Raw genomic sequence first — 25,213 nt, 5'->3', positions numbered from 1 at the left:
AATTGCTATGCTCCAGCAGACTCAATTGATCAAGTCTGGTCCAATGCACTGGATTTCCAGCATGTCGGACCAGCTATGGTGCTTATATATAGGCGCTCTTTGAGATCAGGTACACAGTTCTTCAAAAAGATTCAGGTTTGAGCTGGAGATTCTGTCAGTTTGCTAACATTGGCTAAGATTTTCAGAAGTCACAAATCATTTCTGTGTTTCCGGGTACTTTTATTTTTTGGTGCCCAAAATGTGAGATCACATAAAAGGGTACAATTTGCACAATATATTTGCTACCTCTCTACTAAATCAGATGTTCTCTGAGGTGTTACATTCTGGGTACTGAGAAATGGAGGCAGCTAGTCACATTATTGGGCACATGTACATATGAGCTTTAATGCACATTAGCCTATCTTAATGTGCATTAAAGCATCACCTAAAAAACCATGCACTGTCGCTAATGCGCATTTAAACTATTTTAATGTCACTTAAAAACCGTTAGCATTTATACACATACATTTGTCTGATCCAGCGTGTATTAATCAAGTCTGCTTTACATGCAAGCTGACATGTCCGGTGCTACATCACATGCATTTGTATAAATGGTGAAATATGCGTCAGCACTGAGAAAATGGTGGCGGGGCGCTTTTGAACTGAAACACTTTTGATGTGTTTTAGTTCAAAAGTGGACTGCCACTATTTTCTCAGTGCTGACACACATTTCGCCATTTATACAAATGTACGCGCCGCAGCGCCGGGCACTTTAAAAAGAGCTGGCGCTGCTACGCAAGCATGTGTACTAATTCCCCATGCTCTTTAGTTAATGCACATTAAGATAGGCTAATGTACCTCACAATGGAGGGCATTTATACATGTGCTCTGGGAGTGGAGAGGAGGTGCTTTAACTACAGCAGTTCCAAGAGTTACTGTAATTAGTGTCCAGAGTATTAGCATCCCTGAGCTGAAAAATGGCAGCGGGGTGTTTTAAATAAAGATTGTTAAACACGTTTTAGTTAAAGCATCTCCACATTTTTCAGTGTGGAGGTGCTGATACACAAGACACTGGAGTCTGCTGGAGTGTAGTTGCATCTATCTTGGTCTTCACTAGATCACTCATTCTTAATTGGCTGCTATTTTTTGTGCTTTTTTATGGGACAACCCCCTTCCACCCCCCCCTTCCCCCCCTTCTAAATTAAGGGTAAAATTACTTCCATGAGCAGCATGTACTGTTTGCATGTAATTTAAGAATGAATTGTTTTGTTTTTTCTTTTTATAGTTCAGTACAATATTATGGAGGCTACAAAGGATTCAAAACTCATTTTCTTTTTGATTATTTCAGATGGGAAGAAACAAGCTGATATTGTATTTTTGCTGGATGGCTCCATCAATTTAGGGAGAGAGAATTTCCAAGAAGTTATCCAATTTGTTTCTTCTATAGTTGATGCTATCTATGATGATACTGCCTCTATTCAGGTAGGACTGGCCCAGTACAACTCAGATGTGACTGATGAATTCTTTCTCAAGGATCACACCACCAAACAAGAGATTTTAGATGCTATCAATAAAGTAGCATATAAAGGAGGCAGAGTGGCGAATACTGGAGCAGCAATCAAACATCTCCAGGCCAAACACTTTGTGAAGGAGGCTGGGAGCAGGGCAGACCAGAGGATACCTCAAATTGCTTTTATCGTAACAGGAGGCAGACCTGCGGATGATGGACAGACAGCTGCATTGGCACTAAAGCAGTCTGGGGTGAAGCTATTTGCAGTTGGTGTGAAAAACATTGACCTGGATGAAGTGAACAAATTGTCCAGTGAACCTGCTACTGGGTTCAGAGTGAAAGCTGTCCAAGAGCTGTCAGAATTGAATGAGCAAATTTTAGTTACAATGGATGCCGTTATGAAGGAGACTCTCTGTCCAGGAGTCACTGATGTTTCGAGAGGTAAATATAATTACTTACTTCCATGGATGATCCAGAGACTGGAACACTTTGAACATTTTAAATGGATTCATTCAATAGTGCAATTGTATCCTGTTCCTGTATGGTCTTAAGCCTTAGCTTTGGAATGCCTATAGCATAGGTGTGGCGACCCTATGCAATCAGCCTGTATGCGCTCTGGCACAAGAAACATGTCTCCAAACACACAGACAATGAAGGTTGGGTGCTTCCGCTATATAAATAATAGGGCTGTGCAAAGCTCACTGATTCGCTTTGGCAGAGATTCGGCCTGATACTTGTATTGTATTCAGAGAGACTTAGACAAATTGTAGGATTGGGCCAAAAGAAATCTCATGAGGTTCAACAAGGACAAGTGCAAAATCCTGCACTTAGTACAGAATAATCACATGCATCAGTACAGCCTGGGGGATGACTGGCTGGGCAGCAGCTTTGGAGAAAGGGACCTGGGGGTTATAGTGGACAATAAGCTGAATATGAGTCAACAATATGCCCTTGTTGCTAAGAAGGCTAACAGCATACTCGGCTGCATTAGTAGAAGTGTTGCCAGCAGATTGAGGGAAGTATTATACCCAGTTGGTAATTATATTCCACTTGGTACCAGCTACCAACTAGACCCTGAGCCACTGATCAGCACCTGTTGAGCCCACATCCCTCTATTCTTCACTGGTGAGGCCACATCTGGAATGCTGTGTCTGGTTTTGGGCCCTCCACTACAGAAAGGATGTGGACAAGCTGGAGAGAGTCCAGCAGAGGGCAATGAAAATTGTTTGGGGCCCGGGGGCATGTGACTTCTGAGGAGAGGCTGAGAGAACTGGGTTTATTTAGTCAACAGAAGAGAAGACTGAGGAGGGATTTGATAGCAGCCTTCAACTACCTGAAGGGTGGTTACAAAGAAGATGGAGCTAGACTGTTCTCAGTGGTGTCAGATGATAAAACAAGGAAAAATGGTCTCAAGTTGCAGCAAGAGAAGTTTAGATTAGATATTAGGAAAACTTTGTCACTAGGAGGGTAGTGAAGCACTGGGGTGGGTTATCTAGAGTGGTGGACCATCATTGGAGATTTTTACAACCTGACTCGACAAAGTCCTGGCTGGAATGATGTAGTTGGAGCTGGTCCTGCTTTGAGAAGAGGGTTGAACTAGATAACCTCCTGAGGTCCCCTTCCAACCAGTTGTGCTGACAGGCGTTGTGGTGCCTAGCCTATGGCATGGCTGGATTAACCTCTCCTTTTATGGCTGAATTGTTTGCTCACTGTTTGTCAGTCAGATACTCAGAACAGTGCATCTTCTGGATCCTAAGTTGCTCTTAGCATCCCTCTTTGCTTTGGTGCTCTTCTCACCTGCATTTAGCATAACTGTTGTGGCATTTAATCTCTGATATGAGCCTTGCCCCATTAATTCATGCCTTTGTGACTTCCTAGTTGGACTGAAGGAACTTAGATGTCATTTTGTTGCATACAGGGTAAGAACATGAATTGACTAGATTGGAATTGCTTAATTGCTTCTTTGCATGAAGATACCCCTTGAGGAACATTTGAAGCTGACAGGCAATACAGAATTACCTACTTGCACAGCAATATTGGCTACAGGCCAGCCTAAGAAGCTAGTATTGAAAGACCTTTCCTGGCCTTTTGTCTGCTTCTGAGTGTAGTTTAGTGTTACTACTGATATAAAATATAAATCTTAGGTACTGGGGAAGCAACCCTACTGTGTATGCTTGAGTTGATATTAAACTATTTCCCCCACTTTCAACCACAATAGTTGAGAGACCAGTGGGTATACATGTACAGAAGGAAGTCTACATCTGTGGCATTGTTTAGTGTATTGGGTTGAGTCCCTGAGTCTGATGGCTTTCTCTCAAATTTATAGTAAGGCACCTGGGCCTGCAAGTGAAGTGATGCAAAATAATAAATCCAGTACATTAAAGCAACCTAACATTTCTTAAATAGTTTCCTTGTGCCATATATAGCATATAAGAAATACAATTTATTTTATTTTTATTTAAAATCAGTTCCATTTTGTCAAATTGCAACAAAGTACAACCTCCTGAAATTCTAGGATTGTCGTACATCATTGCAAACATTTCACACAGCGCCCTAAAAAGATATTAAAATGATGAAGGAGAACATGTTCGACAAAACACAGCTTTTTTGCTTAGTTTCAGCCTCATTCTGTGAATCACTTGAACCTAGAGCCATACATTTTGAAATCAGTGGAAAGCTCATTGACTTCACTTTCCTTGGTTTCAGTGGGTCTTAGGTCAGGTTCATTTAACAGTTCTTAAAGGGAAGCAGGAATTCTATGGATCAGGGCCCTATTATACTTGGCATTATACAAATACATAATATAAAAACAGTTCTTTTGCCAGAGAATTCACAATCTAATATTTCACATGTGAACAAGAGAGAACTTTTTTTTTTAAAATAATGGAGTTCTGTGAATACTCTCTTGTGAAACAATTGTGGCTTTTCCCATCTCTAATCTGTGTCTGAATGACTCTTCCTATATATTTCTTCTTCAGACTGCAAGCTTGATGTGATATTGGGCTTTGATGTCTCAGATACTGGACCAGGACAAAATATATTTTATTCTCAGAGAGGGCTGGAGTCAAAGGTAGAGGCCATTCTGAACAGAATTACTCAGATGCAGAGGATCAGCTGTACTGGCAACCAACAGCCAACTATACGAGTAGCCATCATGGGCCAGTCCACTACTGGAGCAATTGAAGGACTGGACTTTATTGAGTACCAGCCAGAATTGTTTGAGAAGTTCCAAGCCATGCGCAACCGTGGTCCATATTATCTAACAGCAGATACACTGAAGTCTTATCAGAACAAATTCAGAACAGCTCCTAGTGACAGTGTGAAAGTAAGTCCTCTCTCATTTTTCTATATGCTGAGAAAAATAAATACGTTGAGCTGGATTATCTGATGGTATAAACAAGAACAGCTCAGTTAAAATCAATGTACTGTGGCAGTTAATTAACACTATCAAGGACTTTCTCTCCTTGAAGTATAAGACATGTGAAAGGTTTCCTAACACTGCAATTGCTTAAAAACATAAAATTTGTAAATAAACAAAAGTTTAATGAAATAATGTGTATTTGGGATATTGTTTTGCATATGTAAATTTAACTGGCATAAACAGATTAATGAATAGGCATCTAGACCCTAAATTATTGCTGCACTCACCTGGCATTGCAATGAACATTGTCAGACGCAAAAATGCTGAGTATCATTCCGTCTAATGTTTGCAAATGCTGTTTTGGTTTTAGAATAATAATCCAGCTCCATCTATTACTAAGCATATATGTTGATAGCATGATCTGGCATATGAATTAAAAGGTGGGAGGGGTTACTGCCATAATCTAGTTGGACTCAGATAAAGTACATTGCAGAAGTTTGTAACTTCAAGATCTGCTTTCAACATTTTGGGGCAGTTCTGATGCTGATGGAAATTGCTGTAACTGCAGTGAAGTGATGTTGATATATGCCAGAGCACCCATGCCTGATGGAACATTTCTGTGTTTAATAGTGGACCTGATGGGATTTTGCTTCCTTCCCAGGTTGTAATCCACCTAACTGATGGTGCAGATGATGGAATGGCTCGCTTAGCGGCTGCTTCAACTGCTCTGCAAAAGGAAGGTATTACATGCCAATTCAAGCGCGCACACACACACACACACACACACACACACACACACTATATGGACTTATTTTTTCTTTTTGGGGGGAATTGAAACAGATAACTCTTGTGATTCTTTCCAATCCTATGATTCTATGTTTTTACTGAAAGTTTGGATAAATGAAGCATACCCACATTTTCTAATGGCCCAGGCTAAAGCACTCAGACCTGAATCCGATTTTTACCAGAGTTTGGAGGCAAGGATGTCATGTAGATGCACTTCAACTCCATCCCCAGTTATAAGCTATACAAGCCCATTTCTTATTTCAGCTGTAACTAGTTAGTTGAATGTAACTGAGGATGATTGGTGGAGGGGTATTATTGGAGGAGTATTTGTCTAATCCAAAGCCATTTTAATGCAAGTTTCTGGTGCAGCACTGGTAGGAGCAGTGCAAAGTCCACCCCTCCCCAGCACACTCTTCTGAAGGAATCACCTATAGGACTATGAGGGGAGTTCAGTGCCCACCCATACTTGTTCTGCAAGCGTCCTGTGTACAGGAACCCCCACTGATTTCTCAGGGTGATGGGTTCACAGACTTGAGCCCCTTGCTTTTGGCTTTTCCATTTGGGACTACTGTATTTGTTTTAGATTAGAGATGGCCAAACTCATGAACCAAAAGCCACTCCAGAGCCATTTAAAAGCAGCTCCTGAAGAAGGAGAAATATCTTTTGTCTCTCTGTTCATTTTTTATTTTCTATTTTTGATTTTCTTTGGCTCAACACATTATTATTTGAGCTGAGGCATTTTGCACAGATCATTGACTCTGGGGCATGCACATTTCAAGAGTTTTGCCTCCTGCAGTTCTCAGCCATGCCAAAATGTTGGTTTGGAGCTAAGAGGGTTAGGAAGTTTGACCTCCCTGATCTTGATTATACCATTAAAGCAGAACCTTGCACCAGTCCCTGAAAGGGGCAGCCCACAGGAAATACAAACTTATACTCTCCTTTAAGGAGTGCACTGTATTTTCTGTGCACACTTTACTACTGATTGTGATTCTGTCTACTTCCTACCACTTTCTGAAAACAATACTTCACTGGGGAGCATCTCAGATACAGACCTGCATGCCGCTGATAGCTGCAAATCCAGTCTTATGTAGAAGGTGAAAAAGTGGTAAGCTTCCTTGTGCTTTCCACACTACAAATCCAAGTGTGAGCTAACTTCCATTGTACCCCAAGATAACAGTTTTGGTGATCTGGATCTGGCCTGTACAGAGCTAATACAACTCAGCTTCCTAAAGACCAAATAATCAACCAGCAGGTATTTGAGCCACCAAATAAAGGAAACTGAATTTCAATGGGAGACTTAGCAGTGAAAAGTTGTGTATGTAGTTACTTACTGGCAATTAAAATAATGGAGCTTGCAAACATTGGGAGAGTTAGGCAGACTACTAATTTCCTACATTACCCTTGACTCATTGCGCTTACTGACCATATAGCAATATATATATATTTATAGATTTGAAGCTGCACAGATACAAATAATCCATTCTAAAATGTCCACAGGTGGGCTTCCTCTTGCTTTATGTCCCCTCACAGAAATAAATTATGTTTCAATCCTCCAGGTGTCAAGGCTCTCATCTTTGTTGGACTGGAAAGAGTGCAAAATTTAGAAGATTTAATGCAAATAGAATTTGGACGTGGGTTTACATATAACAGGCCACTCAGAGTAAATCTACTGGATTTAGATTATGAACTGGCAGAACAACTCGTAAGTAATGTCTGGCTGCTTCACTTTTATATTGGAGAAGCTTTACAAACACTGTGGGTCAGATTTGCAACTGATGTAGGTCAGTCAAGCTCCTTTGACTTTCACCAGCCTGGCTTTCACCTCACTTGGAGCACTTTGTTGTCTTTGTTTATTTATTGAGGCACCCATCAGACTTTTGTAGTGTAAATCAGTCTAGTGTTGTTAAACTCCAAGGCTAAGTACAGACAGTCAAAAAGCCTGAGGCTGAATGAATTCAATCTTTGCAGGTTAGTTTAAGCTGCGTAGATTGAACTGGTAAACAAGTGACCAGACATTCACTTTTGATTCTGGAAATGCAGCCACATGCCTGCAGTGGCCCAAGCAGAAGCTGGGCAGCACTAGAACATGCCTCTCTGGTTGGTTGGAACAGGCAGCTTGGGCCAAGACTAGCCTGCCCATCCTGTGAGGGGGAGTTTGCAGGGGAGATGCAAAACATCCTGGGATGCTGAGAGACTGTGAGTTCACTTGAATCTGGAGGGGATGTGTGACAGAAGTTTAATAAACTGATTTAACCTAAATCAGTTAAGTCTGATCCAGTTACTTCCATCCAGGTTTATCTTTCTCCATTTTGAAAGTGGTTTATGCGCATTGAACTTCTGTTGTGTTACAGATCTGAACTGATTTCTGATCACTTATATTTATAACTTCTGTCCCTAGCCCAAGAAGCTAGGCTAATTTATACCAGCTGAGACTGTAGCCTAGTATTTCAGAGATAATCAATAGGAGTAGGGTAATTATTTTCTGGTTCTAAGAGGTTGGGCTTCTTCCCATATTTGTTCTGATCCTTTTTATAGACTAATTTCATTACAGGCTAGCAGCTAATTTGTAGGCACCCCTTGTCATTGTTACATTTCTTCCAGCAAAAGAGCCTTTTAAGTTTCTTCCTCTATGTGAATATTTGTCTTTCAGAAAACCATTTCACCAAAGTGCCATCTTGCAGTTTTCCAAATATTATTTTATGAATCCCTAGCCATGTACATAATCTCTCCAGAGCTATTTCAATTAATTTTCAATCCTCACCGGTATTTGCAGTTCCTCCCAATTTAGTATCTGCTGCCAGTTTTGTTCACTTTCTCTTCCAGATTGTTAATGAAAACATTAAATAAGACTTTATCATTGATTCCAGTGGTTTCTCTACTGGGACCTTCTGTCCAAATCAGAAAATAGTCATTTCATATTCACTTTTGGTTTGTCATATTTGAGTTAGTCCTTGACCATGCAAATCAGGTTTTTTTCCAGTAATGAGTTGAGAAGGGCAAAACATTTGTAACAGGTTACTTGGCAAAATTAATTTTTGTATCATTCCTGTGGCTATTCAAAATTAGATTGTGATTTTTGTGATTGTGTTTGCTCTTTGAAATAGTTTTGTGCAATTTCCTTTCAGCCTGCGCACTGTTTAGATATTATTTACTATAAAGCTTCTTTTGATAGTGCATGTTTGGGATTTGCTATTCTAGCACTAAGACCTTTCCCATACATAACAGGACATTGTTCTGGGGTGAAAATGATGCCATATAGACTAGAGGGTTGTTTTAATGAGACCAGTGTACTACTCCATTCCCATTTCAGCTAATTCCTTGGGCCTCAATATAGGTCAGCTTGTTTCCCTTATGGTATAACTTAGTTTGGATGAACAAATTGCTTGCAGCCCTTTGTTTCAATCTCATTTTGAGAGATTCACTTGGGATTCACTTTCCATGAACATCTGTGTGGTTAAGTCTTTGTCTGTATGAATATATATGAAATGCTAAGGCAAAAGGATGCAAATACAGCAGAAGCAGAATTCTACTTAGAATACTTGTGAATGTTTTCTCCCGGTCTTAGTCCAGCCCTATTTATAAGGCCGTATCAACTGTTTTGCAGATGTACACCAACCTAACTCCTCATTCTACAGTGGAACCTCTCTTTTGGTTGATAGGGCTCATTGCAAGATGGGGGGTGGAGGGTGGGGTGGGAAGGAGGTCTTGCCTTGACTGTGTACTTACATGCAGGAAAAATAACATAGCAGTCTATGAACATCTATGTCATACATCTATGTCAGAATTAATGTTGCATTCAGAGTTCATGTTCTGCCCAAAATTTCCATGTCTTTCTTTTGAATTTGCTTGTTTCTTTCCAGGACAACATTGCAGAAAGATACTGCTGTGGAGTCTCATGTAAGTGTTCTGGGCAGCGAGGAGACAGAGGAGTGCTAGGTCCCATTGGACCAAAGGTATGTTGCTTCATTTGGTTTCATCATTTCAAAACAGAGGTCTGCTATGCACAGAAATTAATGAACACAGGTAGCACTTATCCAACTACCATCCATTCTGACCTTCAAAGGGATGAACATATGCTATTTTTTTTAAAGTTTTATTTAATATGGTTTCAAGTTTAGATGGTACTATTTTCCTTTTTTGTAGTTTTGTGGGGTGAGAAATGAAGGGGGAAGGTAGAATATTCAAAGATAGTCATCTGAAACAACACTTATGAAACTGCAGGGTACCATTCTCATTTTACCTTAGAATTATATTAATTCATTAATATTTATCCCAAAAGTCCCTAAAGACTCAAATCTGGATCAGAGCCTTATTGCAAGATGTTATCCAAATACATAGCAGGAGACAGACCCTGGTCACAAAGAGCTTATAATATAATTTATAGCAAGATGCAATGAGCAGGAAAAACAAACAAGCTGGAGGGAAAGGATAAAGCAAATTAGCGGCAGAGTGATGGTGTTATGCAGTTACATAGGCCAGTTAAATGGTTTGTGGAAGTCCTAAGTGGATTCCTTCTCTAAGTAAATTAATTTATAGATTTATTAGATTATGACACAAACCTCTCTTCTGTGATGATCCAGGGGAATTTTGAATGGGGATTTAAAGGCAGAACATGTATTATAAGAAAGGAAATACAATAACATCTGTGTGTTTATTTTTAGGGTGTTCCAGGCGAGAATGGTTACAGAGGATATCCTGGTGATGAAGGAGGCCCAGTAAGTACCAGTCTAGAGATATTTAATTATAGCTGCTATTATCTTCACTACTACTCAGATTGTGTTTCTGCCTACAGAAAAGGGAACAGGCTCTTTTCCTCCTGTGAAGAAGTGGTTAGGCTAGAGCAGGGAGTAGGAAAAGCTTTACCTGCAGCCTCCCCTAGTTGCTAGACAAAATAGCATTACTCCCAGTGCGGAGTGAAGTAGACATTCCCACAGAGACTCTGAGCCTCTGCTCTGCTTCTCGCTTGTGCAACTACATGCCATACTGTACCCAAGGCAGGGTGAAAAGTATACCATAGGTCCTGTTAATAGGGTTTCAGCTATACAGAGAAAGTCAAACCAATGGAGTAAGATACCTGACCATGAAAATGCCAGAATATCCAAACGTGATTGATACTGAGCTCATTCTGAAGGAAATTTATTAAGGTAGAGTGATTTTCCTGCCCTTTACAATCTGATTTTTGGAATATCAGACAGTAACAGTGCTAATAGCATGAGTCCCATGATTTTAATTTCTTCATCCAAACAGTTACTTCATCATGAAGTTGCACATATCCAAAGGAATAAACATCCCTTAGTCCCTCACACCACATGGTGAAATGATGGAAGCCAGCTGGCTGTCTTTTCTCATCTGATTTACAATACAGTATAGAAAAGCCAAAATCTTTCTGTCAGATACTGTTTGCAGTGGGATCTTTGCATGGGTATTTAAGGGCAGGATTTCATTATAGATGCACCCAGAGCCCAGTTTTGAAAAGAAGTGATGAGAAGATTTCATAGTTTAGAGTCTAGACATCATTTGACAAGGATGGTATTTTTCAGTTATTTGTAAGACTAGATTTAACTTCAGGGGAGTATGTCAGATCATTGGCAGGATAGTGGGAGGAAACATACACTGCAGCTGCATGCCCTGTCAGGGCCTGACCTCTGAAAAGCACTAATACATTGTATTATGTAATTATTATATTAGGGCACACATAGCCCTTTGATATATGTTTAAATTCTAGTACTGTAAAACCACAAGCCAAGCATATCAATAAAAGCAGTTAGGGGGAGGAGGTGTATGGCAGACAAAGGACAACTGTTTCATTTTTTCTTTTTTATGACAGGGTGATCGTGGTCCACCAGGTGTCAATGGAACTCAGGGATTCCAAGGATGTCCTGGTCAAAGAGGAATTAAGGTATGTTTTTAATGAATCTACAGGTATTATAGCCAGATGCACGACAAGAGTCAATCAGTATCACTTCATTGTAGCAAGCTTACATTGGCTAACAATCTTATGCCAAAGCAGTAAAGGACTATTTCTGGGAGACAGAAATGTTACCCTGGCAGAAATGTGAGGCCTTCAAGCATATTACGTGGTATCATCATTCCATTGCATTGTAATGTGACAGCATGGTACTCATGAAAGAACAGTGCTGTTAGGCAAACCTAATATCCCATAAATGTAGCCTGCAGATAAGATAATATTATTGCTGGGTGGCTTTAGAATTGGACCATAGGGGAGAGAAGTTTAATCTTCTTAACACTCTGATCATGTGTGAGTCTTGGCTCAACTCTGAGACTGTGTTGGAGAGGAAATCTACAACTGGGAGACAGGGAGCAATGTGAGGATATGACTATGATTTTGAATAGATGCATTAAGTAGCAGCTCAAAAGAGAGACCATGAATAAAAGCATGAACTAGGGGAGCAGTGCAACTTTTATTACAACTAATTCTAGATTTTTAAGGCCATAAGGGACCATTCTGATAACTTGTTCTGGCCTGCTGTTTAACGCAGCCCAAGGGATTTCACCCTGGCTCTTTTGCCTCATATACAATATTTGTGGTTGATCTGCTGCAATGCAGTAATTGAAAGGACCAAATGTTATTCTTATCCAGAGAAATGAGATTGATAAAGGACTGCAATACCAATTCTTTAGTCTAGTCCCTTTGCTTAGTGAATACCTAGCCATATCTTATCTAGGTCTGGAACAGAATAGAGCCCCTGATCTCCAGATATTCTTCAGATGGGGAGGAAGCCCAGGAGGGTCAGGGAATAGGTGGAGCCATACTCTCTCTACTATTCACCGGTCAGAGAACTTGTTTAGTGGAACATTAGAGGGAATAGTAAATATCCTTCCCAGGGCTGTTCAGCTATGTCACCATTTACTCAGGACTTTGAGACTCAGTCTGTCCCTCAGTTGCTCCTATTTAGGTCTTCTTAGTCTTATCATGGGCGCACACTCCAGCTCCTGTTCGTGCAAAGTGAAAGACTAACCCATCTTCCCTTAGCTGCAGGCCACTGTGGAAAGTCTGTTTGGAAAAGTGATTGTATGTTCTCTGTTGTCTGCAGGGGTCACGTGGATTCCCAGGAGAAAAGGTACGTAAGCCTTTTGGAAACACCACAACAATGATTGGTAATATGTGGGTTCTTTGAATATTGCCCCTTCGCCTTTATATATATTTAATCATTTTGCACTGTGCTGCTTTTATTCCATAGGGAGAAGTGGGAGAAATGGGTCTGGATGGAATAGATGGTGAAGACGTAAGTCATTTTAACTGGCTCTCTTGTTTCCTGAGAAGCTTTGGTCCTGTTCCCTACATGCAGCAGAATGTTACTAATACATTTTTCTTTGGCAGGGAAACAAAGGTCTACCAGGCTTTTCTGGGGAGAAAGGAAATCCTGGACAAAGGGTATGCTTTATTATGTTGATTCATGCAGAATAGCTAAATAAATCACCCCAGTGCATGGCACATTCATACGAGATGCTTACTGTGCATTAGCTAAATACCACCGCATAGTAAGCATCATAATAACTGGGCACTGGCGCTACTGCACAGAAACCTTAGTTACTGCACATTTAGTTAGTACTTCATTAAGCAAGTACTAAACTAAATGTGCAGTAATTAAGATGCATTAATGAACATGTAGACATGCCCAGATAGTACAATTTTTGAAGGGATGCAGAACGATGGATATAAGCCCACAGCTTTGGCTCACTGTGCACCAGCCTGATTCCAAGGTAGAAGAGCATCTGTCAGTCTGCTCTAATTGACATCAGCTCTCTATAGCCCCTAAAAGGTATTACACCAACTGGGGATTTCTGGAGTGGAGAAATTTCCTGGTCGTGTCTCCCTTCTCTCCATCAGAAGTTAAAGGTCCACCCAAGCTGGACAGGCCATCAAGCTATTATGGTTAAGTGATGATCATTTGTATAGCCTATGAAAAGCCTGTGGCTTCCCAGCTTGAAAATATACCTGGGTTGATTGGGATTGCCTTTAGTATGTTCAGAGCAGAGCTGGAATTCATGTCTCTGGAGCCATAGTAAGGCACTTTAATCAGTCTACCACCCTAAGCCCCTAGCACTATGCCTATCCATATTAGAAAATAAAGCCTGGCACGGGGAAGCCTTGTGCCCACATCCTCTTTTGCTGGCTATATCCATTACATCAGTGGAGAGCTAAGGAGTGCAGGAAATCATTATGCCAGTCCCACATCAACAGATGCAGTTCATATAGTAAGGGGATCTTCCCCTGACCAGGTCCATGGGCTATTGGGCTATTCTGTATATGCAGCTGAACACCAGGGTCAGATGCCTTCTTAATGAGTGGCTTCATACTTTTTTCATTAAGATTTGTACCAAGACCAGTGATCAGTATGATTCCATGAGTTAAACACACTGAGTTCAGTGTGAGCCTATACTCCTTACTTCATCCTTAGGCAGTTTCTCTTGAATGAGGCAAAGTGGATTGCAGCTGAAGCTCTGAGTAATGCTAATGTTAATAGTTCTTGGGTATAAGCATGTAAGGTCTTTCTGCAGTGTTTCTAATTCTCTGTATGTCTTCTTAAAGGGTTATAAAGGGCCTAAAGGAGAAAAAGGAGAACGAGGTGACCGTGGGCTTCGAGGTGATCCGGTAAATACTGTTTAATCTTCATAAGGTTTTACGTCCCCTAGGCTCCCCGCACAGACCTAGCCACATTCTTTAAGGTGACAATTCTGCACCCACACTTCCCACTGTTTAGGAGCTAGATCCTTGGTTTTGTGTTTCATTTAAAGACACCAGCCTGCAAGTCTGACCCTATCTGCATTAGGACTGTACAGTGAGGTCCTTTCTAAGAACAGATTGGATAGGAGAGTTATAGCTGTGTCACCCATACTCCTAGAGTAGGGTCACATATTAATATGGTTGTTGCTGCTGTATATACAGCAGCATTATGCCTATTTTCAGGTGGTTGCCCAAATCTGACCCATTGAACATATAGACAATGGCTTCTTAAGAAACTGTAGAAATAAAAATTATAGTTATATAGGTTTCTTCATAATTAAGTAGTAGAATCATTCCTGTTTTGAAACTCGCAACTGAAGTCTAAATAAATGTTGTTGAGAGACACATAAAGGGAATCAGAATAACATAAGGAAGACACACAGACCACTTTGCATTGCATGAGACCGATCTAAAAAAATCTGACATGTTTCATAGGCCCTAGCCACAGTGTGGAGGAGGTAAAGTAATTGCAATATGAACACAATACTGTACTGAATCATAATTACTAAGTGATTACATGAACAAAGGAAAGGGCCAATTGTAACAGCCATCAGACTGACTGGGGTCCACATTTGGATAACATAAACCTCTTGATATTGATTTATGTTAAACTGGCCATTTATGTACTGTTTGAAAACAGTCTTTCATTGTATAAACAGCCCTTTCTGATTTTTTATTCTCCTTTGCAATGTACATGGCTCAAGCTACTGTTCCAATACCTCATAGAATTCATTGTAAAACACAAAATGTTAACACTGAAGTATAGAAAAACATTTTTTATAATGTATGTGTCAGTGCCCCACTTACACAGGTGTTTTTCATTGCTTTTGCTGCTTTCAGGGTGAGAATGGAGTTGATAACACTCAGCGAGGCCCCAGAGGGTCAAAGGGTGAAATTGGCCCAATGGTAAAGTATTGATTTTTTTTTACTGTATGATAGACCAAAACCAGCAAGAAAATAGAACACTGCAAATAACATGTGGATAAACCAGAGCCAGTTAGACATTTTCAGAATGAATATTTTCCATTATTCCAAATTATTATGATATGATATGATTAATATAATATTATTATTCCAAAATATTGACATCAAGACTTTTGACATGAAGATGTTAATTTCAATGGTACTTTGCTCTTTAGGGGAAAATTAACAAATCCTTATTGGACTGAAGCATTTTTATTTTTCATTTCAAAACAGCTCCTTATTTTGAAATTTGTTTTATAGTCTTTTAGAAATTAGGAATCAAGCTCACATCTAAATGTTTTATTTGATCAAAATGGAACTTTTTGAGTGACCTGCATTTTTATTTATTCCAGGGAGATGATGGAGTAGAGGGGGCACTAGGTTCCGCTGGTGGACGTGGAAAGAATGTAAGTATCCTTAAGTCTGGAATTATAAACACTTCTTTCAGAAAGCATCCAGTACTATGGAAGGGAAAAGTTCCAGTCTAATTATACTGAATGGAAGCCAAAGGGAGAAGAGAGAGGTTTGTCACTTAGGTCAGTTCTGTTTAATAATGACAGGCTGTACCTTATCATACTATTTTGCTTCCATCTTTATTGAATCCAAATTCCCAAAGCCTCAAATCAATTGGAGTTTTTCCTGAATAAGGACTGAGTAGAAATTTTAGGATTAAAGATCTTTTTAATTATTTTGTTTAGGAGATATTAAGATACAATATTGAAACAATTGCTGTCATTTTTAAAACTCTGATTTGTGTATTTTTTTTATTAGGGATAGGTCCAAACCAAAATCCCAAATCAAACTTCAGGAAAGCTGTAAGCTGGGTATAAACTCTGCAGCTTTGGCCTCTCTCATCATCTTAGCAAATATGCAAATGTGCAAGTACACTTTGCCAAAAAAATCAGGATATGAAGAAAATTAAATAACACTATCTTATTACTCAATGTTGAAACAAAATGAGTGTTACAAATATTACGTGAGAAGGTCTTTGATCTGTAGTAGAGCTCCCATTTAAAGACCAATCCCTCGATGGCAATGCTGAGTGGAGATCATATGAAGAATACACTATACACATTCCAGAACAAAGGCCAGATTCTGATACTATACCAATGTAAAACCAATGTGCAAACAGATTAAGTTAAATCCCTCTTCGCATCTAGATACTGGAGGTCCAATCTGCCACCTACTCAGGATTATATCTTAAAGTTATGATTTAGCCTGAAGAAGCAGCAATATAGGGCTAAAAGGATGATATTGTGAATTAAACAAAACAAAGCTATTAAGTGGAAATTTATAGAAGAGTACTTGGTATATTTGACATAACTCATATTAACAACAGTGAGTTTCCTTTTGAATGGATTTCCTGCACCCTGCGCCCTTTCTTTAGATGATTATATCTTACAACAGGACATGCACTAGTATGTGTGCTCAGAAACTTGCACCTGCCCTTTAGATGCAGTGGAGTTTCCAAGTTTTATAGGAATGCTTATCTGTATATTTGATGGTGAGTGTGTTTACACATGCACTTAAAAGCAAATTAGCCTATTTTAATGTGCATTAAAGGGTCACTAAAAATATTGTGCTTTTTAGTTAATGTACATTAAAATAGGGTAATGCTCATTAAGTATCATTTAAAAACCGTGGGCACTTTTACATGTGCTCTGGGGGTGGGAGGAGACAGTGCTTTAATTTGAGTGGCTCTGACAGCCATTCTAATTAAAGTACCACCACGGTTCATGTATCAGCATCCCCACGCTTCAAAATGGGACGGGGGGAAGTGGGGGCTATTGAACTAAAGCTTGTTCGATGAGCTTCAGTTCAAGTGCCCCACTGCCATTTTGAAGCACGGGGACACTGATACATGAGATGCAGGAAGCTGCTGGAGTGCAGTAATTGCCACGCTCCAGCAGACTCGATTGAGTCTACTCTGATGTGCTGGATTTCCAGTGTGTCAGAGCAATCTCAGCGTTCATTTATGGGTGCCCTGTGCTCTTTAGTTAATGTGCATTAAGACAGGCTAATATGCATTTTCCTAGTATCTCACAATGGAGGTACTAGATTTAATACGCATTAACTAAAGTGCATTAATGGACGTATAGATGCACCCATTTAAAGACCAATCCCTATTAATATGTCCTATCTAGATTTGTTTGAACAATTGTCTGCTATAGACTCCCTTGTTAACTTCTCTAATACATTTACATCTTCAGACTCAAAGGTGTGTATTTTTTGCTGATGTTGCAGTTCATATTACAATGGGTTGGATCCTCAGTTAAGGATCTGGTCCAGAGAGATTTGGAAAGCCTAAGGAATTGTGTTGAGAGAGAACTTTTTGACTTCTGGCCTTACTTCATATTTCCCCTACAACTCTAAGCAGGAGCTAAGTTCCCCAAAGGAAAAGGTCTTGTGATTTTTCCACACTTTTCATAGACTTTAAAAATCTAATTTTGATTTCATTTCCAGTGGAGTAACTCTAATGCAAGTTCAGTTGGTCCTAATTTACACTGATGGAAAGGGCAGTAGAAGCAGGTTCTTAGTTTTAAAAGGGAAAATAGGAGGCCATTGCTCTTTTAGTCGGTGAGCCTGAACCCTTTGGAGAAACCTTCCTCCACTGCCTTGAAACACTGCTCCCATGCTGCTCACATAGCACACACTTAAAGGAGTTCAGAGTGTAAGCTGTCAGTAATCAGTGAGGTTAAGGTGCTTCACTTGACATGATTTGTTGTGATTTATTGATTTGCAGGGTAATGTAGGACGAAGAGGGCCCCCAGGACCCAAAGTAAGTATTCAAAGCAGTGTGCTGTAACTACAAGGACTCACAGTTTATTACAGGCAGTCTGTTTACACTGAAGATAGAATAAGTGATGCAGAATGAACATGTTTCAACCAGTGAGGTAGGAGTGATATGTACAATAGAAGGATATTTGAATCTTGTTTCGGTCTTCTTTTCTTCCCTCACACTTTGCAGCCCCTTCCAGTCTTGTTGCTTTTGTAAAACTGGGCCCCCATATGTGCAGAATGGTGGTCTTCAAGCTAAACTTCCATTCAGGCTAGTCATCAGCAATTCTTACCCTTCTCTTATACACAGTGTGGACCCATGGGTATCAATCAGTAGGAGCAATGCCATGGTAAACAGACAAAAAACAGTTCCTCAGTGTTTTATGTCCCTCTGGCTGGGTATTAGATAAGGAAAAGAGGAATGAAGTGGCAGAGGTTTGAGTAAGAAGTGTATCATAAGGGCTTCATACTGCAAAATATTGAGCATCTCCTCAGGGGCCCTTAATTTCCACTGAAGTAAATGGGTCTTCAAAGTGCTCAGCACCTGTCAAGATCAGGTTTTTGAATCATAAACCTATAATCATTTACTGGAGCGGGGTAACTGGGTGACATTTTAAGACTTTTGTGGGAGATCAAATAGAAGAACAAATGTGAAAATATACCCCCGAATGCATGTAATTTACTATGCATAAAACATTAATGTTCATTAATGTTCAGTGTTTGCTCACCTTTATACCAAGGCCATTTTACGGTGCCAGAATGAAGTAAAACAGCCTTAGCATACACGTAGGTACGTTGAATTTAACTAAACTAGGAGTCAAGCTAACAAGAGCTGAAATGATTACAAACTGGTATTTATTGACTGTTTCTGTGCTGTAACCTCATATTACCATTAAACAAAATAGAGCTCTTGCTTCCTAACCAGCAATAAAGAGAGGGTCCTCACAGCACCAGCTTGTTTGTAATCCTCATGTTTTATATCATACCAGCCCATTCTAACCTGCATTGTATTGCATTGTATTTTAAGGGTCCCAAAGGTACACCAGGACAAGCAGGACAACCAGGAGAACAGGGAAGAAGAGGGGCTCAGGTTAGTAGATTTTACAGACTGTTCAAGACTAAATATGTTTGCTTTGATATGTTGTGTCCTTTTCTTTCCTACTGCCATATGCCATACCTTGCAATTGTCCTATGTAATTGTTTTCAAAATTGTTCCATAATCACTCTTAAGACCACTGCAAGGGGATTTGATTTCATGATCTCTGGCTTACACTATGTTCACCAGAGACCCATAGTACACTGGAGACCCAAGTACTCCAATCCCAGAACACGTATTACCTCTCAAAATGAGGGTGTTGATTGCACCATTCAAGGAGAGAATTGGTTGGATAGTTTAAAATTTGTCTTTTGGTCTTGATATTCCTTGCTCTCTCATATTAACAAACTTTAGGTCTTTAATCTTTTACCTCTTACAGTCTGAACTTTTTTTCATATACAGGGTCCTCCTGGTCAGCTGGGAACTCCAGGTATAAGAGGAGAACAAGGCATTCCAGGACCAAGGGTAAATCTTGCTCTTTGATCTTGCTCAGACATCAGAAAATGCTTCAGACAGTCTTACTTGGTGTGATTTAATGGAAGTCAATAAAAATCTTCCCATTGACTTCACCTACTGCTTTTCTTTTTCTGCCTAATTAACAAAACATTATTCTTAGTTCATTCTAAAGTTCCACTAGCTGCTCGCTTAAAAAGGAATGCTAATTTTAAATTCACTGAATCAGTTTTGGATTGCATTTGAATCTTTTTCTCAAGCAAACTCCTTTCAGAAGTGCTGTCTGGATGGAGAATTGGATAGAAGAAAGTCAGTACTTTGGGAACTAGTTTGTTCTGATTTAAGACAGTTAAAAAATTGATACATAAGAATTATAATGTGTGAATAATATTACTAGCAGCTTCTAATTGACCCTAGTATGGAAAAGGGAGCATGGCACAGGTTTTTTAGAGGGGATACTACAACATAAGCAGGAGTTGCATTCTAAAATATCATTTTAAAAGCATGACAGTATTTTATTTTTATTGGACTCTTAGTGGCGGTTGTCATGGATGTTCTGTATTTAGAATTTGGAAAACACACAATGTGGATTGCACAACACTGCATATTTCCAAGTGTGACTCACTTGGTGCGACAGCTACCCATTTGTTCCTGCTGTTACCGTGTCACTTCATCCATTCAGCTTAAAAATGGGGCAGAATGGATTAAGTGATAGAGGGCGTGTCTACATGTTGCTTTATGGTGCCGTTGCTATGGTGCTGTGTTTTAGTACTTCCTGTTGGAAGTACTGAAGCACGGCACAGTAACTGCCTGTACTGCATTGTGCGCATGGTGCACGGTTTAATTTCACTGATACTTCACTGTAGTGGTATGCTAAGACAGGGGAGCGTGCCGCTATGGTGAAGTAGTTGCCAATCATGTGTAGACTCATGTGATCGCTATGTTGCCATAGCATGCCTTATGGCGATGCAGCGTGTCACTACGGCAATGTTGGGCGATGTGTAGATGCATCCACAGTCACTTAATAAAACAGTAGAACAAACCTTGGTTGCACCAAGGTCTGTTCTAGAGCTTTCTTTCCTTATCATTCATAAGCAGAGCCCTACATTTCTTTTTACTTCTTCTGCCCTTGAGTCCTCCCATGCATACTTACCATACTTGAGTGGGGAGGAGGATGCTGTAAGCAGCAGGTACCTCATACATGCTTATCCACCTCAGTCAAAATGCAGATGCCTAATGTAATTCTTATTGAATGCAAGAACAAAGGCTTATGTGTTACTTTTACTTGCTCACACCTGTGTAGAATAATCACCTGGGAGCTGCAAAGCACACCTGGGAGATGTGAAACTGAATTAAAATAAACTGGTCCTTTGGATCAGGCATCTTGATACATAATAATTACTGCATGGTCAAAATTTCTCTTCATGACAATGAGAGATTTGTCTGAGGCAAGACTACAGAACAGGTCTTGGGTTCATAACAGCAACATGGTAAAATAAAAAATGATTAACTTCCTCTGAAGACAACCTAGACTAATATTAACAATGCCACTAAGGAGATTTGGTCGCATAGGGTCAGATTCTGTTCTACCTATTGGGCATCTAAGTAGATTTAAATGCTTCAGTGTGATCTTAGTCTACCCTGTTCAAGTGCCTGAAAACCCATATTGCTTAACACTGTGTCACAAAAGAGCAGTGAAGAGTAGGAGGACTCACCAAACTTTGCTATTAATGGTTTTCCGGAGACTCAATTAGGCTGTAATAGAATTGTATTAGGCACCTAAGTCTATTTACATGCCGAATTGGTGAAATGGAATCAGGTCCATAATGCCTATTAAATGCAGGAGGACTGAGCATTTGACCTCTTTGGAGAGTTGTTATAGATGTCAGACTTAATAGGTAATAAGGGATTTCCACTCTTATACAAAATCTTTTTATGATTTGTTGTACCTGCTACTGTTATTAATAAATGTCTAGATGTAATTTACTAAGCTTTACTGACAGGTTGCAAATCTTAAGCTCTTGTCTTTCTCATTTAGGGTTCTGGAGGTCCCGCTGGACCGCCTGGAGAACGTGGCAGGACTGGTCCCTTTGGACTAAAGGTATATCCTGAAAAATGCTGAGCATGGACATCTAAGGGTCTGGACAAAATTATACTTGGAGCATCCTCAGAAGGGCAGAAGGAGCCCCTGCTTGGGAATGAGCAGCAACTGTTGTGCTGCAACAGTAATGTGTGCTAGTGATAGAAATGAACTAAATTACTCCAACTTTGAAGCCGGATAAAGTAGGGGTAAAGCTGGAGGAGCTTTGCTACACTTGTATCAGTACATCACTCCTGCATGCCAACTGTTACAGCTTAACATTAGCTGAAAGCTGTGTGAAGTAGCTTGCTCTCCCCTTTTGAAGCAGCTCCGCAAGTATGCATTTGTCTGTGCCCTAAAACAGCAATGAAAAGCTGCCAAATCCAAGTTTAAATTTGTTATGATACTGTCAATCAACAGACTTTTAGTAAACTGTGTTTTGTCCTCTGATGGAAAGGCATGAAATGGAACAAAACAGAGCCCAGGTCTCTGGCTGTTTCGCTAGAATCCTAGTTCATTTAACTGAGGGCCTTGTTACATATTAATTTTAGGCAGTTCCTGTATTGTCAACACACATTAACACCTGAAACTAGTTTTAAGCACACTTTAGGCAGCTTAAAGTTACACCATTCCAGGGCAGATTTATCTTTGATCTGTGTTACCCGGTTTATGTTCCATTAATGTGTGGCCACTCCCCATGGATAAGCCACCTAAGTTGTAGCTCTCCAGCATCCCAGGATGCACTGTTTGCTTCCTGACACCTCCTGCTCTGTGCGGACAAACTTTCCACCCTCTGAACTCTACTGCCCAGGGGGCGGTTCTGGCATCAAGCCAATTCCCTCTCCTGCTGCTTGGGGTGCAAACATCCCATGCCAAGGGGTACAACCCCATGCAAACAGCCTGCAGAGCACATGCCAGCTAGCCAGGTCACAGATGGGTCCAAGAGTGTGGTCTAGGGGGTGGGGGGAGGAACAAGGTAGGGGGCTGGGTTGGGTTCCCATTAGCAGGGGCTTCTTTCCCAGGGCAGGGGCTGTAGATCCCCCAAAAGCACCTTCCCTCTCTATTCCCACTTCTTAGCCACCTCAGAAGAACAACTAGGATCCGCTACATCCAATCCCAAATCCCAATTTATTTAAACATGAGGCCTTCTTTAATTTATATCCTCTATTTCTTTTTAAATTCTTTTTTTCCTTTTTTTTTTTTTTTTTTTTTACACTTCTGATTTTATCCTTCAGTGGCTGACTTCCTTCATTTCAACATGCTTCCTCCCATTTCATTATCCACCGCCATCCCTCATCCCAGGTTCAGGTCCCCTGCCCTCCCCAACACATCTTTCATATGACCCCCACCTAGAACAGGGATAAAAGTCTACTCTGTCTCATGAGCCCTGTAGTGGCAACTCACAGCTGTAAGTCTTACTGAAGCCCCTGTTTACCACCCTCTAGTAAAAAGTCACAGTTGTGTAGGTAGGGGTAGTCAGAGAAGATACTTAGCCTTAAGGGCTGGATCCAGACATGCAGGCATGCATGGTTTGTGGTGCTGCAGGGTGCCTCCGATTGGCTGCTCCACTGTCTCCATGTGCTTCAGGGCTGTCTGCTCCCCTGTCTCAGGCTATACTGTGCTGCAGCCAGCTGCTCTGTTGCTTGCCTGCCTGCTTGCTCCCCCATCTTAAGGCACACTGTGCTCTAGACACCCAGGGAGTGGCTGGGGCATAGGGTGCCTTAGCATGCGGCTCCACAGTGCACAGAGATGGGGGAGTAGGCAGCCCTGGCTAGCCTGGTCCTCTATCTCCATGCGCTGATCCCTGGCGGACTGGGGCACAGAGTGCCTCAGCACAGGGGTTGGCTAGCCTCTGCTGAGGCACCGTGTGCTCCAGGCAGCCCCCCCTGCAGCAGATAGAGCAATGGGACAATGTGTCCTGCTGCAAAGCAAATGGACAGAGGCATGCACTAAGGCACCAGCTAGCAGCACAAATTTCTGGTGCTACTATTTGTGCTGCTGCAAAGGCACGCCCCTGCTTGTGTGGAGACAGCCAAGGTGCAACTGCTCTGAACCTGAGCTAGCACTAAAAACAATCAGCGGTTGAGCAGCTCAAAGTACAATATGTGACAAGGCCCTGATAGGTATATTTTAGAATGTGAATGTCTTTGAGACTGATAAGTCTTTTTCTGAGCTGTTTCCTCAGCTGGTATCTGTCAGTAAAACTTCACTGCTTTTGTTAATTGACACCAGATAATGATCTGAATCTTTCTTTACTTCATGATCATTATAGCTGTTATGCTGTACACACACACACACACACGGATATATATGTTGTGTGGTATGTAGTGGTTTGTTATGGAATGGTGTACAACAAATGCTGGCACATTGGGCAGGATTTGGCAGGACTCCTAAATCACACTATCAGCTTCTGTGAAATGGCTGGTCAGGCAAAAGAACAAGCAGAGTTTGATCCATACACTGTTGGGCGTATGAACGTGGCCTTGCATTTCTTCCTGCTAGGGACTGTTGCAGGACAATTTGTAGAATAGAACCAAGGTACAACTGGGGAGACTGAGAGAAATAAGTCAAATTACATTTTGTTGTATGCTAAAACGTTACTACCTTTTTCAGGGTGAACCTGGTGATTCCGGACCCCCAGGACCAAGTGGATATCCCGGCACACGAGGAGAGACAGTAAGCATGGACTTAAACACTTCTGAGAGTTGTGGTCTACGCCTCTTCTCATGTGATTGGTAAAATTCCCTGAAGCAAAGAATTTTGCTTCCTGCTATCCCCTCTCTATAGCTCATTGTAAAAGATACAAAGAAAAATTATGCCTCAGTGTTTTACTCGTGTGTTATTTTTTTCAAAGATGGCAGTCACTTTCAGGAGGAGATTTTACACTGCTGAACAGATACTGTTAGTTGATTCTTTTGTCTCTTGTAAACTATTAATTTCCTAGAATACTTCACAGTGAGCAGGAGTGGAATGGATATATTGTACCTTAGACACTAACTACCTCTCTCTGTTTGTGGATATATTGAACAGTACATGAAGTATTGCTATCTCTATCTCTATGGTGGCCCCATAGAGAGACTAATTTGTTGTATAAGCTTCTGTAGGCAACAACCTCTTTCATCCGATACTATGAATGGACTACAACCACTCTATATAGCTCCAACTTATCCAGTTGCAGAGGGACAGCACCATCCCATAAGTGATGACTATTTTTCCTGACCCATTGCACAAAGCCTGGATGGATACCCCAAGTTCCTAGTATCCTAAACTTAATTCATACAACCATCCCTAAAAGTCAACTGTAGGTATCATGTCACAGGGCCTGATTCCCCTTACTCCATGTGGGACTGAAGCTGAGGAGGAGGAATAAGGAAGAACAAACACAAGTCCTAATTTTGCAAGTGCTTGTATATGTGTTAGGTTAAGCATATGCTTAAGAGTGCAGGATCATGCAAGCA

General features: G+C 40.7%; 1 protein-coding gene across 7 annotated transcripts in view; it reads left to right on the top strand.

The window, feature by feature from the left end:
* Positions 1–25,213, top strand: part of COL6A3 (collagen type VI alpha 3 chain) — a 123,205-nt gene that overhangs the window by 61,858 nt on the left and 36,134 nt on the right. For all 7 annotated transcript variants that reach the window (XM_014594261.3, XM_019492005.2, XM_014594263.3 and 4 more), the window contains 18 exons: positions 1,328–1,930; positions 4,468–4,814; positions 5,512–5,590; positions 7,193–7,338; positions 9,497–9,589; positions 10,298–10,351; positions 11,464–11,535; positions 12,692–12,718; positions 12,839–12,883; positions 12,979–13,032; positions 14,191–14,253; positions 15,226–15,291; positions 15,702–15,755; positions 18,092–18,127; positions 19,154–19,216; positions 19,625–19,687; positions 21,714–21,776; positions 24,369–24,431. In XM_014594261.3, the coding sequence (XP_014449747.1) occupies positions 1,328–1,930; positions 4,468–4,814; positions 5,512–5,590; positions 7,193–7,338; positions 9,497–9,589; positions 10,298–10,351; positions 11,464–11,535; positions 12,692–12,718; positions 12,839–12,883; positions 12,979–13,032; positions 14,191–14,253; positions 15,226–15,291; positions 15,702–15,755; positions 18,092–18,127; positions 19,154–19,216; positions 19,625–19,687; positions 21,714–21,776; positions 24,369–24,431 (1,991 nt within the window). The remainder of the gene's footprint in view (positions 1–1,327; positions 1,931–4,467; positions 4,815–5,511; positions 5,591–7,192; positions 7,339–9,496; positions 9,590–10,297; positions 10,352–11,463; positions 11,536–12,691; positions 12,719–12,838; positions 12,884–12,978; positions 13,033–14,190; positions 14,254–15,225; positions 15,292–15,701; positions 15,756–18,091; positions 18,128–19,153; positions 19,217–19,624; positions 19,688–21,713; positions 21,777–24,368; positions 24,432–25,213) is intronic.

The sequence above is a fragment of the Alligator mississippiensis genome, chromosome 4, assembly GCF_030867095.1.
Source record: "Alligator mississippiensis isolate rAllMis1 chromosome 4, rAllMis1, whole genome shotgun sequence".
Taxonomy (NCBI): Eukaryota; Metazoa; Chordata; order Crocodylia; family Alligatoridae; genus Alligator; species Alligator mississippiensis.
Note: the sequence above shows the minus strand (reverse complement) of the source record. Positions and strands in the feature narration are given on the sequence as shown.